The 17,420-nt window shown below is 35.2% G+C and overlaps 2 protein-coding genes and 1 non-coding gene across 6 annotated transcripts; 1 reads left to right on the forward strand and 2 right to left on the reverse strand.

Annotated features, from left to right (window-relative positions):
* Positions 1-444: 444 nt before the first annotated feature.
* Positions 445-4,960, reverse strand: LOC11427182 (uncharacterized). The gene is made up of 3 exons (XR_005642952.1): positions 3,092-4,960; positions 1,696-1,831; positions 445-833 (listed from the first exon to the last, which is right to left on the reverse strand). It is a non-coding gene; the product is annotated as an uncharacterized protein (transcript).
* A 248-nt stretch (positions 4,961-5,208) lies between these two features.
* Positions 5,209-7,194, reverse strand: LOC120575720 (pentatricopeptide repeat-containing protein At2g36240). The gene has a single exon (XM_039827465.1). The coding sequence runs from the start codon at positions 7,083-7,085 to the stop codon at positions 5,628-5,630; it is 1,458 nt and encodes a 485-aa protein (XP_039683399.1). The 5' UTR covers positions 7,086-7,194; the 3' UTR covers positions 5,209-5,627.
* Positions 7,195-8,094: 900 nt separating this feature from the next.
* LOC11423396 (heme-binding-like protein At3g10130, chloroplastic) lies at positions 8,095-13,188 on the forward strand. 4 transcript variants are annotated; one of them, XM_039827688.1, is made up of 9 exons: positions 8,095-8,454; positions 8,531-8,617; positions 8,728-8,798; positions 9,548-9,649; positions 9,787-9,891; positions 10,512-10,647; positions 11,215-11,324; positions 11,424-11,528; positions 13,139-13,188. In XM_039827688.1, the coding sequence occupies exons 1-8, from the start codon at positions 8,244-8,246 to the stop codon at positions 11,496-11,498; spliced, it is 897 nt and encodes a 298-aa protein (XP_039683622.1). In that variant the 5' UTR covers positions 8,095-8,243; the 3' UTR covers positions 11,499-11,528; positions 13,139-13,188. The 4 variants fall into 4 exon arrangements, with proteins under 4 accessions (XP_039683622.1, XP_039683621.1, XP_039683620.1 ...); XM_039827687.1 differs by lacking the exon at positions 13,139-13,188 and adding an exon at positions 11,701-11,961; XM_039827686.1 differs by lacking the exon at positions 13,139-13,188 and having other exon boundaries at positions 8,096-8,454; positions 11,424-11,792.
* The last annotated feature ends 4,232 nt before the right edge of the window (positions 13,189-17,420 follow it).

Here is a 17,420-nt window from a genome sequence, read left to right on the forward strand (position 1 = left end):
GGAGGGTGTAGGTAAAATCTCATGCCTATTTAAAAACAGGGTGGAAGGGTGGCTTGAAAAGCAGTTCATTGAGGAATGTTTTTTTTTTTATCCGTTGATTACAAAAGTTAAGGAAAGTGCTGTAATTTGAGTATTTGACTGTTCAATGATTTGGGGGCTCAAGGAATTATGAGGACAGACATACAGTACATCGAAATTCTTTGTTGCAACTCTCTTTTCGTACATTTGAAATGAGACCTTGATGCTCTTTGGAAAGATCCTTCTAGCTGGAAATCGGTAGTGTACTGATGGTAGGTCTAGCAGTGCTGTACACGTTCCTTCCTAGTATATTAGACCGAGTCGATGAGCTGAATGTGTTACCATATAATGACATAACGATGTATATATAAAATTATGAGATCTCATTTAATATTTTTATAAATAAATGACAGTTACATAATTATAAAAAAAAATTGAGTGATAAAATTGAAATCGTATCAAATTAAAATTGTCATATACACAAATAGCACTAAAATAACTACAAAGTAAAAATATATTGTCAAGTACATTTTAACGAATTGTACATAAATCACTAATCAATATTTAGCAAATGGTAGATGATCAACATCAGTGCAACCACAAAATATGCATCTTCGCAAAATACTTCTTGAATTAGCTCAAATTTCTTCAACTCATTCATAATATTTCTTGGATCATCAAACACATCCTCACAAACTCTAAAACGATTCACATCTTTACCCAATCTTTCCGAACTCTTTTTCAAGCCAATTCCCAAAACTCCCGGTAGAAGCTGCAGAGGCATAAACTTTCACAACTAACAGTACAATTCTCATCTGCCATAAGAAAAAAGAATCAGGAATACAAGTTGCTATATGTTTTCAAAACAAGAAAGCTAGAAGGAAACCAAAGCAACTTAAAAGAGAAAACAACAAACTTTCAGCAAGTTACAACAATGGAAAGATCAGAACATGTACTAGAGAGCTAAAGTCTAGAAATAAAGTACTAGCATGCTATCAATCTGTCAAAAAAGAATATACTGTCAACGATAAATTGCAGCAAGAGTATTGGGGAAATCTCTGTAAGTTTCAACACAGATGCCATAAAACAATAAAATGACTCAATTGCTCTAGGCTTAATGAGAAATTGGAAACCAATAATGGGGCACTTGTACATAATGTTTCTGACCAACAAACTGAGTATCACATTTTACTTCTTGTATTTGACAAACACAAAAGTATCACACGATCATGTAGGTTAGACAATAATTTCCTTATAGTTATACTATCATGCAACTCTTGAAAACACTTGACTACTTGATCATAGAAGCTCTCCGGCTCTGATTGGAAAACTACATCATGACTTTGTTCTAATAAAGATTTGGTATCAGAAGGCACAATCACAGATCAAGCAACGGCCTATCAATAGTCACACTTCTCTTGTCAATCAATTTCACGCATAAAAGGGAATTAGGGTAAAAAGCAGCACCCGACATTACCTTTTGATATTGACCAATCATATATGGAATTATAATCAATGTATATACTAAGACCAAAAATAGTCCTTAGTAACCAATTGTAAAAGAGTTTCTAATATTTTTCCGTCAAAAAGAAAGAGTTTCTAATATAATAACAATGCTACAATAGGCCACATATCAAAGTCAACCTACCCGTGCTCAGTTCTAATAACCGTAGTTACCTGTCCAGTAAAAATGGAAGGTACAGCAATAGAGGCAGGCTCATTAGCAGAGGCTGGTGCAGCAGAGGAGTAGGCTGGCGCAGCGAATTGTGAACAATAGCTAGTATTCTTCATGCCTTTTTTCAGATTTTTCAATCTGTTTAGGTACAACCAATCACAAAATCTTTTCTTAGTGAAAAACAGGGAAACCATCTACGTTTAGTGAACACTTACTAAATAAATTACATTAATGTCCTAGAAAATTAAAGAGACAACAGTGGTATCCACAATCAAAGAATTAAATAGTGCAAGGATCTAGGTAAGCATATTCATCCACATCACATGCAAAATTTTCATGGACCCACCACAGTAATTTGACTAAAAGAGAATTCACAATGAACAAGAGCAAACCACTTAAATAACTAACAAATAAGCAAAAGAAATCTAATAAAAACAGTTGCTTTGCAGACCAGATGAATTGTAAATGAGGTTTTAATAATCAGTAGCTAGAGTATATTTTTGTGAACAAGGTGATGTAGAAGCTAATAATTAATAAATGCATCCTCTAGGCCTTAACAATTTGAGTAACAGAAAAGAGATATTTTCTACACTATTCTAAACAAATAACCTTATAATTACAAAATTCTATTAATTAACTTCTTTCACCACAAACTCATGATTCAGTAAGTATAAATAAGAAAAGGATGCCCCCAACATTGAAGGAACATAACAGAAAAGAGTATACATCTGCAATATAGAGCATCTAAAAAGGGTTTAGATTATGAATCTCTAATCTTTGATTATGAACCATCACCGAAATCAATAGCAAGGTTACTAGGATCACTCAAAGAGGACCCACAGAACCCATGTGTTTATAAATTGTTGCAGACCATTGTTAAATCAATTAACTAAAGCAAATCAAACAGTAAAAAGGTTTAAGGATAATAAAAAAAAACTCAATTCTAAACATTATAAATTGAGAAACCAAGGACAATGACAGTAGAATATTGCAAAGTAAAATCAAGCTCATTCCCTGCACACATACCATAACAAGTTGCAGACCATTGTTAAATCAATTAACTAAAGCAAATCAAACAGTAAAAAGGTTTAAGGATAATAAAAAAAAAAAACTCAATTCTAAACATTATAAATTGAGAAACCAAGGACAATGACAGTAGAATATTGCAAAGTAAAATCAAGCTCATTCCCTGCACACAGACCATAACAAACTATGAGTCACCATTACATATCTATTGCTGAAATGCTTATCATAGAGCACATTAAACTAGCATAGATGCTCAAACAAAAACTGATACAAAACATGTGTATGAAAAAATGCTAAGCCTATGGTATAGTCATACTTCATTTAACATTCTAAACTCAGATGAACCATTCAAGTTGATATGAGGTATGTTACCTGTGGAGCAGTGGCAGGCAGACCAGCAGAAGCAGGCGCGACCGAGGAGGAGGCCGGTGCGACCGATGAGGAGGCAGGTGCAGCGAAACGTGGACAAAGGCTAGTGTTCTTCATGCTTTTTCAAATTCTTCAACTTGTTTAGGAATATGCAGATGGAATCATACACTAAAGTCGGTTCAAAATCAACAATATCAAATTGTTTTCTCAAGCAAAGAAACTTTCACTTCTCTTCTTCTGCAATTGTTTCTACTTCTAACAGACAAAGATTAAAGAATGCAAAACAATCAGAGGGATCTTAGAGAAAAGTCATGTACTTCAGTTCTGGGGTCCCAATTAATTAGAGCAGACTGTGGAACAAGTTTTAAAATCCATTCTTTGATACTTCTTCTCTAGGATCCACTGACAACGATGAAGGGTTCCTAAATCTAAGTTAGATTATATGCTTGTAGAGGTGTTGTAATTTAACTTTCTCTTCCAAAAAAGTTTGGCCTCTATTCTCTTTATGTAAATTATGATGAATGAAGATAACAATGAATTTCTCTCCAAATTATAATTTATTAGTATGTGCAGGATCATTCTAACTATGCTTCGTTTTTGCCCTTGTTCTTTTGTGCTAAATCACTAATTACTAAAGAGAAGCAAGTAACCCCATTAAGCATAGCAAATAAATTTAAAATACTTCTAACTTTAAATACAAAAATCACGTGAACGTAACTAAAACTTGTTAGAATTATTAGTAATAACCAATCACATCAAATTCTACTAGATCTGAAACTTAAACTAGGGGGGATATGGAAACATTCACATTGCAACAATGGCACACACTGAACCCAATCATGCTGCCAAAAATAAGAACAAGCCGAAGCCAAAAACTGCAATGCTAACAGAACACACTAGATGCACACACTAAAATCCGAGTCCGGGTATGCTCCATTTACCTTCCTAAATGTTTGACATGTGGCAACATAATATCCAACGGCTGAAATTAAAAAGGGAAAAATAAAGAAACACACATGTGATTGCTACACTAAATCTCATATCCTTCCTTTGCTTGCAATACATCAAACCCTTCACCCCAATCGAGTGGACGGTAACCTGCCAAGTCTATGAGATTCAGCTTTCCACATACGAGACTTACATTCCCATCAGGAGGAATTGATAGTACAGATATCGCAAAGCACTCCATGATACCTATTGGATACATCTTGCTCCATTTATGCAGAAATAAATCTCTGTTTTCCTGTATTTTTTAATAACAATCCTTTTTCATGCTTTTCGATAACAATCCATGAGAATTAAAATGGGGGAATTCTTGCGAACAGAATTGGAAATCATGAATCTATGGAATTGATTGGTAGTGGCGGCTTGCAGGGGTAGAAGAAGAGGGATAACGCGTTCCTTTTTGTTATTATAAAAAAAAAACTTGAGCAATTTGTACCAAAAAAAAAAAACTAATTTTGACTTTTTCATCTCAGCCATTAGTTTATTTTTTTACACGTGTCATGCATCAAAGTACATAGATGAAGTAAACGGATAGCTCCCTAAATGAAGCATACTCAGACTCCTAAAATCCAGTTCCAAATAGCAGCAGCTACGCTTTCAAAATGCGAAACAGCGGCAAAACAAAAGCAACACCACAAAGATACTCAACAACGTGAAGTTCTTAGCATTATTAGCAACAACCAATCACATCAAATTCTAATAATCTGAAATTCTAAAACGAATTCCACTTAGCATAGATTAAGGAGACACATCAAATACTACTAGATCACAGAATTTGTACATTCACACAGTATTGCAGAATTTTAAAATAAAAAACGCAGATTCACAGAATTTTAAAAAAAATAACATAATAATATAATATACGCAGAAGAATAAATATAAAGCACAAATAGGATACCTTCAGCCTCAATAGGGTACTTTAATATCCAAATACTTCAACATTGGCATTTCATTTGTAAATAAAGGCCAAAAACAACATGCATGACTCAAATGACATCTCCCCTGGTCTTTATCAATGGATTATGGTTATGTGGTAGGGGATTGATCTGATGAAACGAAGAAATTGCAAACGAAAAGAAAAAACTGAAACACACGAAAATGTTACAATGAAGGTATGGATAACAACAAACTTAAGATTGCTGTTATTAAATAATGAAAACACATAAATGATGTCTAGTAACTCACAGAGGAGACATGGACTTTGTGTATCAGTCTCAATCAGATGGAACATATTTACGATGTTCGCTAGCATCAGGAAAAATAATCTTAACAGTTAAATAATTTTAAAAGACGTGTGTGTAGAGCACCAACCATCTTCAAAGTGGACTTGCAATTGCAAATTTGCAATTGCAACCTATCTTCATCGTTGCGCAAAACAACTGGTACTAATCGTCTGAACTTTCAGCTGATTACAGGCTCACTTCTCAATCATTCCTCAACCATCTTAGCCCAAACAAGAGTCATACTTGACAGCCAAGTTTTTTTTTTTTTACAAAACTTGACAACCAAGTTAAATCTTTTATTGTTTGCATTTTCACCTGCCAATTTGGTTCGCTTGATAACGGTTGGGGCGTTGACAATTAGATAGTGCATCCATCAATTTATTATATGAAGCAAGATCAGGTATAAACCCCTTATCCAACATTTCATTTACCACTAACTCTCCTTCCGATTGATTTCCCTCTCCTCTATACCCAGCAACCAGAATTTTATAAGTCATGGCATCGGGTTCCAAACCCTTGCTAGAAGCAAGTAATCTCAACCTATTTGCATCTTCAGTCCTTCCCGCATCACAAAGATCTTGAAGGACAGAATTGAAAGTCACAACATCAAGTACCATACCCTCCTCTTTAAGCATTTTTTCAACCAATCTCATTGCCTCTTCAATCTTCCCCAATCCTCTCAAACCATCAATCATTACAATACAAGAAATCAAGCTAGGGACACATCCTTTGCTCCACAACTCATAAATAACCTCTAAAGCTTTAAAAGCCTCTCCTTTCCCACACAAAATTTCCACCAAAACAAAATAATCATAACCTTTAGGCAAAACCCCTCTCTTAGAAAACTCCATCAACAAATCACACACCTGCGAAACCCTCCCTTCCTTACAAAGCCCATCAACCAAAATCTCACAAGTAACATCAGAAAGCTGACATCCCAATTCAATCATCTCATAAACCATCCCAATCCCTTCATCAACTCTACATTCCCTAAACAACCCTTTAATCAAAGTATTAAAAGTAACAACATTTGGATGACACCCCATTTTCCTCATTTCATCAAACATCTCCAATGCAAAACCAAATTTAAAATCCCTACAATAACCACTAATCAAAATATTAAAAGTAAACACATCAGGCTTAATCCTATCCTTAACCATCTGATTATAAAACTCAAAAGCTCTATCAAATCTACCAGATTTAACAAACCCATGAATCAAAATATTACAAACCGAAACACTCGGTTTTCCGTCAATTAACCTGCGCATAACATTAAAAGCATAAACAGCATCATCAAATTTGAAAGCTTTACAGTAATACTGAATTGCAAAACGGAAAATGGGTTCGGTTTGTGGGCAAGAGAAGATGGCTTGAGAGCATTGGCAGGGGTTGGTGGAGATGAAAGTGAGGAGGGTGCGGAGGAGAGAGAAACGATGAGAGAGAGCAAGGGTACGTGTCATCCATTCGTAGGAGGTGTGGTTGTGAGAGAATGTGTCGAGGGTGGAAGCCCAAGAGAAGAGATGGAAGTCGAAGTGGGTGAAGGAAGGGTGGTGGTGGAGTTTGGATTTGAGGAAGTGGGTTAGGGTTTGTGGGGTGAGAGGTGGAGTGAGGTGGTGGTTGAGGAAGTGGAGAAAGTGGGTGTAGTGTTGGGTGGGGGAGAGTGTTGGAGGGAAGAGTGATGTGGTTGTTGTTGGTGGCGGTGGTGGTGGTGGTGGGTTGAGGATTGGTGGTGGTGGTTTTGTTATTGGTTTTAGTAAATGCTTTTTCATGTTAATTTTCGTTTGGCCCTGTTGTTTTGGTTGTTCAGTTTTTACATGTCTTTTTGACGATCTTCCCTTTTCTTGTTTTTAGACACGACAATCCTTGTGTTTCAAGATCAAGATGTTCAAAAATAAGTCATATGATATATATATTATAGATTTATTTCATTTTAGTTAACTTATTATACAATTTCCAATCATTGTGGAGAGATAAATGTCCCGTGAGCATAGTTTAGAGCAATGCATTATTATATACGGCTGGGTTCGAACTCTGAACTTCCCACTTATTTCTCTTAAAAAATGAATTTTAATCACTAGACTATCTGACAAAAGAAAATATTTTTTTTTTTTTTAAATTCAAACATTCATTATATAGATTTTTATTTTATTTTAAATTTAAAACGATTCAAAGAGGTTATAAAAATATGTTGTTATTGTAACACTAACGAGTAAACAATTTAATCAAAGTTGCACAAACTATTTCCAAGTTTCATTAAAATAAGAGAAAATCTTAAAAACCAACCTTATCCTCTCACTCTCCAATAAGTCGGTTCAGTTTTCTCTCACAGTTTTTTTCATTGAGGGATGGTTTTTGGTCAGTTCTTGACCTGAAATCATCCATCTTCATCTTTTTCTCTTTATTTCAATCTAAATAATTGTTTTTCACATGGATCTAGGTTTTTTTCTTTGTGATTTCATCATTTAAGTGTGGTGGTTTGTTGTTCGTCGTCTTGTGCAGCGTTGTTTGATTTTCCGTCTTCGTGCGGTATTCATTTGATTCATATTGAAAGATCGATTATTCAATCAAAGATTTGGGCGTCAACGTTGCAGATCCGAATGCCATGGATATTCCGATCACTTTAATTTTATCATATATGCTATTAACTTGGATGCTGTGAGTTTGTTCGCAGATTCATCTTTTACGTTTTTAGCCGTATTGAATATTAACATGGATAGTGATTGATTAATTAAGGTATCTACAAATTTGAGGTTTGGGTCAACTATTACAAAGAAGAAGAAAAAAAATCCCTTGTTCAAAAACGAGACTAATAAAAATATCTGAAAGAGGAGCTATATAAATTGTGCCGGGAAAACCATAACCACCAGTATCCCAAAATAAAACAGAAATTCAAAACCCAGAAGAATATTCAATTTCTCAAAGTAAACATGCTAATTCCTCTTTGCAACCCTTCTCTTTCTATACAATCAGCCCCAATTTCTGTAAAACCTAACAAAACAATTATCTCTATCACCAACTCTGCATCTTCCAACAATAGAGTAAGCACCCAACGAAGAACCATATCAGCATTTGAAGCTCGAATCTCACTCATTTTCGCTCTCGCTTCTCAATCCTTCTCTCTATCCCAGCGACGTAAATGTTATTATTATTATTTATTTAATTCAATTATTTTCTATCACATTCTTTCGTTTGATTTAGTATTTACATGATGCAGTTGTTGCTGATGTGGCTACCGAGACTGCAAAGTACTTGTTTCCGAAAAGATTTGAAAGCCGCACTCTCGAAGAAGCTTTGATGACAGGTGCTTCATTTTCCTTCTCAATTATGCAACAAATTTTGATTATTATCGTATAGAATCTGTTTTCTTAATTAATTGAATTTAATTATTTTGGTGCTTGACCTTTGTTGTAGTTCCGGACCTTGAGACTGTCAATTTCAAAGTTCTAACTATAAGGGACCAGTACGAGATTAGAGAAATTGAGGTATCTAATACTAAAATTATTCAATTTTTAGGCTTTTTTTTTGTTCAATTTTATGATATAGATAATATATAGAATTTATTAGTTCTATCTTTTTTTTTTTTTTATCTTTTTTGCACGCAAGGATAGTGTGATTTCTTCATGTTCTTACTTGGGCATGCGCCTTTAAGGCTGTAACATCTATGGGTGTTTTCCTTCATGAGTTTTTTCTTAGTTAAGAATCAAATGTTTATTATAACCCCCAGGGGTTGGTTACCCCGGTGGTGAAGAGCGAAGACTCGAGACCAAGGAGTGTGCTCATGTCTTAGGTTTGAATCTTCCAAGTGCCAACAACTCCTGTGTTGGGTCAGTTCACATAGAGCTTTCAATTGGGGCCCGATTGTAAACGGTGGGATTGGTCCCCCAGATTAATGGATCATTTTGCCGCATACCAAGTTTCTGGAAGAAAAAAAAAAGAATCAAATGTTTATTTTAAATTTTAATTGAAAAACTTTCATCAGTTTGGAGCTAATTCAAATTGGAAAAAGTTTAATTAACTTGGAGCATGTTTCCTGCAAATAGAAAAGGGAGATTAGAGAGGAGATCGTGTTCTTATTGAAGTTATTTAGGGTCTTTTGGCACATTTGGATGTGGAAAGACCCTCAAAGTTGTGTTGCTGTTTGTAATCGAGAAAATTTATTCCTATATTTTGTAATAATACCAGTTAGTTTCTAGCAATCTCATCCAGCTTGTTGACTTGATTGTCTTTGCAGCCTTACTTTGTAGCCGAGACTACAATGCCTGGGAAGAGTGGGTTTGATTTCAGAGGTTCTTCTCAGTCATTTAATGTCCTTGCAGAGTACCTTTTTGGTAAGGTAGTAATACTTTTTAGAACAAAGTCACATTCGTGCATTTTTTAATTTTACTGGGTTGCTTTTGGTTGCTGTATCTCTTTGTTTCCCCTTTCTATTTTAGGAGAAGTTATAGACGTGTGTTGTTGTTTTGATGGTAGAATACAAAGAAGGAGAAAATGGAGATGACTACACCCGTTTTTACCACTAAGAAACAATCGGACGGGGTTAAAATGGATATGACAACTCCTGTGTTAACAACAAAGGTAGTATGATTTTTTTTCAAGGATTTTGTTAAATGTCTCAACTACAGTCCTTATTATTTTCATATGGCTTTCCAGCAAAGTTCCTTCAGTATATTCTTTATTTTATTTATTCATTATAAATTCATTTCACCAACAATGGCAGTGAAATAATTGCACCAAACTTACTCTTTACTTTTGAATAATGTCAGCGAAATGCTAATTCTCACAGTTCGACTTATTGACCTACCATAGTTCACAATGTTATAACCGAAACTTCTCAAATCCAGGTTCAATCAAATTAAAGCTCAGCTAGTGTTTGAACAACCTAAACTACCCTGGAATATTTTGTCAAGCTGACATTTTATGACTATCTAGAACCTGAAAAGTCTTTTGAATTCATAGGTTCTTTAAATATGGGCCAGTAATATGTAAAGCTGAAGATCTAATTGTCAGAGATTGGTTTGCGGTTTGGATAAGTTGATACTCTTCTTCACCTTCGGAATCAATCATTTCTATCCCAATTACATGTCTTTATATATCTTCTGGAAGTTCCACATTTATTTCTAGTATTCAATTAGGAGATATTTCTTAAATGTATGTTTGTTTTATGATGTTCTAATTTATCGACGAAATTATCTTAGACGGTAGATAAAGATGAGTGGAAAATGTCTTTTGTAATGCCTTCAAAGTACGGTGCTAACTTGCCACTGCCTAAAGATTCCTCTGTGGCGATTAAAGAGGTGGCCAGAAAAACAGTTGCTGTGGTTTCCTTTTCAGGTGTGCTCTTGCCTTAATGCTTTGTATATAATATGTATACAAATTCAATTTCATTTTTTCCCTGTCATTGGTTATTTAGTGCGTATATTGGATTACGACTGAATATTTAACTAATGGAGACAGCACAGATAACACACAATTTAGCTTATTCCATTCATTTGTATATTTGTACGTAGAGAGGTGTTAGCAACAGATTTTTTCAACATTGTCTCTATTATTGAGTGTAATTCATGTGGGAACCTCCAAATAGGAAATGAGACCTGCATGATTCAGTGAGCCCCACATGAATTTTATCCAATTATTTCTTTGTATTTATGTATGTATATGTAATCCCACATGATTCACCGGGTCTTTCTATTTATTTATGTGTGTGTGCATTTAGATGTGTGGCATTTTCTTTCTTTTTTTGGTGCACTGGTGGGGCTCATTGTTTTGCAAATCACAAGTTATAAATGAGTAAATCTGGCACCTCTAAATATTTGTTTATAAGTGGATTAATTATTTACTTAAATTTCATTTAAAGTTCTAAATCAAATATGTATTTTTCTTTCCTTTGTATTGAATCAGGTTTTGTGAATGATGAAGAAGTTAAGAGGCGTGAACTGAAACTAAGAGAAGCTTTGAAAAATGACGGACAGTTCAAAATTAAAGAGGGAACTTCAATAGAAATTGCACAGGTTAAATCCTTAACGCAATCTTGGGGTTAAACATTTATAAAGCTTTCTCATCAATCCCTTTCTTCTTCAAATGGTAGTTAATCTTTTATTTTGTTTCAGTATAATCCCCCATTTGCTCTTCCATTTCAACGCCGTAATGAGATTGCATTGGAGGTGGAGTGGAAAAACAAGTAGGAACAATATTTGCCAATATACGGTCTCAAGGTACTTTTGAATTTTCATCATTTCACGGTAAGCTGAAAAAGTTACCTGTTTGTTATATGAATCAGACTCCAATACAAGATATTTTGTACTCATTCATGATGCTTGTCATTTTTTTCCTTTTTTGTAAATAGGTCCTGTACTCAATGTTGATGTTTGTCTTTTTTGTATATAGGTTTTGTACTGGATATTGTTGTTTATCTATATAAATGTAGACAGATGTGTTTGTGCATGTATTGAGTTTGGAAAAAATGTGCATTTTTCTCACATTTTTCCATCCACAAGGCTCAAACCGAGACACTTCTTAAGGGATCCGAGTTCAATTCCACTCGGACCAATGTAATGTTGGTTTGTAGGCATATGATAAAAATAATGTGCGTGTAAATCTAGCATTGTAAAGGTGTAGCGATATATGGGAAATACTTTTCTTTCCAAAGAATTTACTAATGCATATCTGAATCTCAATGGGATTGGTCTAACACCAAAGTATGTGGAGATATCTTGGAAGGGGAAACCAGAAAGTAACTAATTAGGAAAAAAGGTAAAAGAAATAATACAGTAGACTACATTCTAGGGGTCTACCAATACTACACTTACACACAAGCCCATTTCATCTGAAAATTTTAGCAGTAAAGTCCTCCCAGAAGTTAAGTGTATTCAATCTCGTCAAAGATACTGGCTACTTAAGCGGTAACTATGGGGCCTTGAAACATTTCCGCATCCCACTCCATATTTCGTCTAAATACCAATAAGATTTTCACTCTCATCAACACACCATCGGGGGCGATGGCAGTACGACAACTACCATTAGCATTTAACACTTCCTCCAGCACCACTTGGAAACTGCATTTTGTTGTGTAACATGTTCATTGATTGTATTGCCATGAGAACATACTATCAAGGGTTCATTACATATAAAGCATATGCCAAAAACCTAGATCTAAAAAAGAAAAAACGAGTTTATTAAAAAAAAAGGTATAAAACCCAATAAAACAACACACGGCAGAAGCAAAAGCACTCAACTTTCTCAGAAACAAGATTTCCCCAACGGTGATCAAGACCAAAAAGAGCTAAAAATTGAAAATTTGACATGGGTTTTATGTTGAAATTTATCAAAGCAATCCAGAAAAAAGAGAGTTGAAAAATGAGGTTTCAACAAGGTATATGTTGTTTGAGATATTGGAGACTGAGGGGGTGGCTGCAAAATCCTCTGGCTCGTGGTTTTCAGGGTTTTCCTCTGCTGTAATGGCTCCGATTGCGTTTTCCACCTCCCTCGAAACCTTCCACCTCGCCGAAGCCATCAGTTTGTCCTACTTTGACCGTTTACTTGTTGAAGCGCCTCCTTCCCAATTCAAATACCAGTTGCTAAACAGTAAACAGAGTATCTTGTGCTCTGATGGATGGATCTCTGTAGCAGAGAAATCTTGTGATAACGAGAAGGATGAACAATTGTTGAAGAGTGATGGCAGTTATATGTATGTAATTTGTCTACTAGTGGATCACTTTTAAAGTTGTAAACCTTATACTATTCTATAAGTAATGGCAGTTTACACAAGGCTACCTGTTCCTGCACATGATAAGCTATGTTACTGACATGGGTCTTTTATTTGCAGACAATTTTCTTGATTGTTGATACATAAGGACCCCGAACTATATGTTGAGGGAAAAAACAGGCAAACCACTTGGTCCCTGAAGCCACGTCATCAAGCCACTTGCCCCTAAAAAGTGACATAAGCTTTTTAGATTTTAGGGACGAAAATCACTAACGGATTGAAGAATCAGAGATTGTTTTGTGTTTTCGTGTGTCCTGGATTATTGTGACAGTGAGTTACACTTTCAGGGACCAAAATGGTGGTCTGCCCGAACTAAACTCTTGGCCTGGAAATTATAGAAAAGCAAGATGATTGTGTGAAGTTGTACTGCTACCAGATTTCTTGACTTGCTTTTCGATGTTTCTTGTATATCAGTTAGGGAGGGTTGGATTGTTAATCTATCTAGTTAACAGATGTTATCACAATTCACAATATCAACATTAAATGCAATTTGGACAGATCCATGGTTGCGAGAGGATGGGAACTCATATGTTTCAAGTGAAAAAGTGCAAGGGACAGAAAGTATGAAGGTTGCAGATTTAATGGATATAAATGGTGCAAGCTGGAATTGGGAGCTGATTGCAGGAATTTTCAATGAGCAAGATCGAGAGGCTGTATCAAAATTGGTGCTGCTGAACCGAGATAGGGATGATAAGCTCATCTGGAAGTTCAATAATCAAGGAAACTACACAGTAAAATCGGCCTATAGGTAATGCTATGGAAACACTTGTTGATAACGAGTACCGGGGGACTGGACAAGAATGTGGAAAATGAAGATTCCGGAAAGAATTAAAGTATTTTTATGGAGGGCACTGAGAGGAGTACTCCCCACGCGTATGCGACTTCAAGATAAAGGTGTTCCGTGCACGGATAGCTGCCCTTTTTGCGAAACAAATTATGAAAATGATTGGTATATTTTCATTGGATGTGAAGAAGCAAAAAAGGTTTGGTGAACAGCAGGATTGTGGGAGTTGATTAAAGACACTGTCGATGCTGCTGCAAGTTTTGCAGATTGTTTTTTCTCTTTACTGTGCAGGTTATCTAGTGCAGAAAGTATGGATGTGGCTGTGATGCTTTGGTGCCTATGGCGTCGTCGGAATGACAAAGTATGGGACGGTGAATTAAAGCCAATCAACATAGCGATACAACTTGCTCGCGAGGCGCTTTTCCAATGGCAAGAAGTTAGGAAAAGATCTGCTGAACCTGTGCAAAATCAGCAGCAGCAAGTAGCAATTTGGCAGCCACCAGATGAGGAGTTTGTTAAATGCAACGTGGACGCAGCCATGTTCGAGGAGCAAAACTGTTTTGGGATAGGTATGTGCATTCGGAATCATCGAGGTATGTTCGTAAAGGCAGCCACAATCTGGTATGAAGGCAAACCTCTCCCACGAGAAGCAGAAGCAGTTGGATTGCGTGATGCCATCTCTTGGCTTGGCAGATTAGGACTGTCGAAGGTGCTTGTAGAACTAGATTGCAAACTAGTGGTTGATAGCATTTTTGATAGGAATAGCAATCAAGCGGAGTTTGGTAGTATCATATCCGAATGTCGGTCGCGTTTAAAACATTATCCAAACTTTAGGATAAGTTTTGTTAGGAGACAAGCTAATTTTGTCGCTCATACGTTAGCTAGGGCGTCTAGATTGAATGCTCGTCACCAGGAGTTTGATTTGATTCCATCATATATTGAAACTATTGTGAGAAATGAAATAATATGAGTTTTTGTTTGTCAAAAAAAAAAACATTAAATGCAGTTTCCATTTAAGAATGGGTGATTTGTAATAGCCTCGCAAGTTGCCAAGATTTTTATGTAAATCTTACTAGTATTTTTTGTTTTATTTAAATTCAGATGTTTACTATTTAAAAGTGAGCACAGGCTACAAGCGTGCAAGTTCTATTGATTTATTTGGACTTTCCCTCAGAAACCCTTTTAGTTAGATTATGTCAAAATAGATGGCTCATTAACCTGACCCATCCACCTCTTTTCTTCTAATCTCTGTCGATTTCATCTTACTACTTACGCAGTGGCATACTTTTATGAATTAGTATGCAATTTGCTTAATGTATGACGCTGGTGGTTGCATATAAGCCTGCAAATCTTAGTGGCTGAGATAATGTCTGAATTAACAATAAAGAATAGTAACATGCATATCAAGACTCTTTCAACAAATATAGACTCTACTACAAGTAGACCACCAATCTCATCATATCATGTCTAGACTCTAGAGTAGTGGTAATAATTGGAAATTGATCTCGTGCAATAGCAGAGAGAACAATGTATAGTTAAACCATTAAAATCAAATTTTCTCCATTAACCCAAGTGTGAATGGCAAACATAATCATACTTTCTCCATTATTTTTTACTTTTTATGGGGAGGTTGTATTAGCATTTGAAATATTCTTGTTAATACTTTACCTAAAGTGTTGGGGTTAATATATTTCAAAACGTGATTTCTATTGAATTCGTGTTGTATTATTCACATCATGAAGTTAATGAAAGTTTAAATTATTGAATTATAGTAATATTTGTCAAAACGTGATACACCTTGTTTTGTCTATGACTAGAAGTAGAACTTCGGTAACTAGAAATTGCATTGATTTCTGAGTCGTGACAGATAAACCTATTGGAAAGGACAAAGCTCTTTCAACACCTATCTCCTCCATTGCCAAAACATAAAATCAATCATTTACCTTAATGAGACAGTTCCTCGCCACTTTTGAACCAACTTATGTTGGGTTGAAGCATGTACTTTCACCATGCTCTTACCATACCACATATTGTCCTCTTTTCTTGGTTTAATTAAATTTTAAGTTCATCCAGTTTATGCAATGTACGATTTAAGTTCATCAATAATATTTTTGAGCAATCAACGTTTTATAAAAGGCCTCGTCGTAGAGTGCTACCACCTTCATGAACATAAAGTTCATCACTGCGAACGACATACACTATTATAAAGAATCTTTTAAGATGGTGATCTTGTGCTCAGAAGGTTTGAAGGTAGGAAAGACCCCGATCAAAATGAAATTCAAAGCAAACTAGCACAAACCTTACCAAGTATGTTCATCTCTAAATCGAATATCACACTTGACAACAAATGCAAAGCCCTAAATTAAAGTGTTATTTGGATACCAATTATGTTTGTATCTACATCTAAGAACCAAACTCGATAACACTTACACTCTTCTAAATTTGAAGTCTTACTTGGATAGCAAATATGTTTATCTACAAATGAGTGTCGAGATTGATAAATCGGGATACAATTCAAAAAGATACGAGCCAAAGCATTATAACATGTGTCTTTCAAATAGCCTATATAGCAAGAACTCAAGGGTACATGAAATAAATCTAACTAGTCTCTTATGAAGTATAATTCCCTCAAGGTTTCTAAAATCCACATTTTAGATATTGATGTGTGTTAGAACCAGTGGCGGAGCCAGGACCCTGACTCAATGGGTGGAAATTTTTTAAAAATAAAATTTAAGTATATTTCTTTAAGTGTATAACTTTTTTACGGCTATAATTTTTTGAAATTTGTCATAACTACATAAGTGTATTTTAAGTAAAGAATAATATGAAAGTATTTAAACAAATGCATATAAGTTTTGTTCATTTGTCAACTACAATTTATAACTATATTTATGAATAAAAACATTTAAATTACAGTTAAAATTTTACAGTCAAACAAATATTATTTTCAAACTAAAAATTTGTATTAGAACGTCATATATATATATATATATATAGGGGATGTATCAAGTGAGAGGACATTTTAGAATGAGAGGGTGAGAGGATGAAATAATGACCCTTAGATTAAATTAGATGGCTGTGATTAAATGTCACTTCTATGACTCGTATGATACTCTCTTTTCCTTATCCCTAGCTGAAACTGAAACGTTGGCTTCCTTCTCCCTGTATCCATGGCTTCTCTCTTGCGCTCAGATTCTTTCTTTATTGTCACTTTCCTCTTGATCTTCGTTTGGAAAAAGATGCATAGATTAGATTTTAGCAACATGGACTGGTAATATAGAGGAAAAAAGCGCAGAGAAGAAAGGATCCCTTTTGGAAGCCTTGACTCCGCCGTAACAGCGACGTATCCTCAGACAACCGTTTTTTCGCCGTCGCCAAAGCATTCACCAAACGTTTCCCTTTCGCCGGTAACCACGACGGAATAATCAGGGATTGCACCTTAAAATACTTACTGGAAGCTTTACATTTATGGCTTGTTAAAGGAAGATTCACGTTAATGGTGGAATGTTCTCAAACAAGATTATCCAATTTTCTTAAAAATTAAAATTAATGGTAAAT

The sequence above is a fragment of the Medicago truncatula genome, chromosome 7, assembly GCF_003473485.1.
Source record: "Medicago truncatula cultivar Jemalong A17 chromosome 7, MtrunA17r5.0-ANR, whole genome shotgun sequence".
NCBI lineage: Eukaryota > Viridiplantae > Streptophyta > Magnoliopsida > Fabales > Fabaceae > Medicago > Medicago truncatula.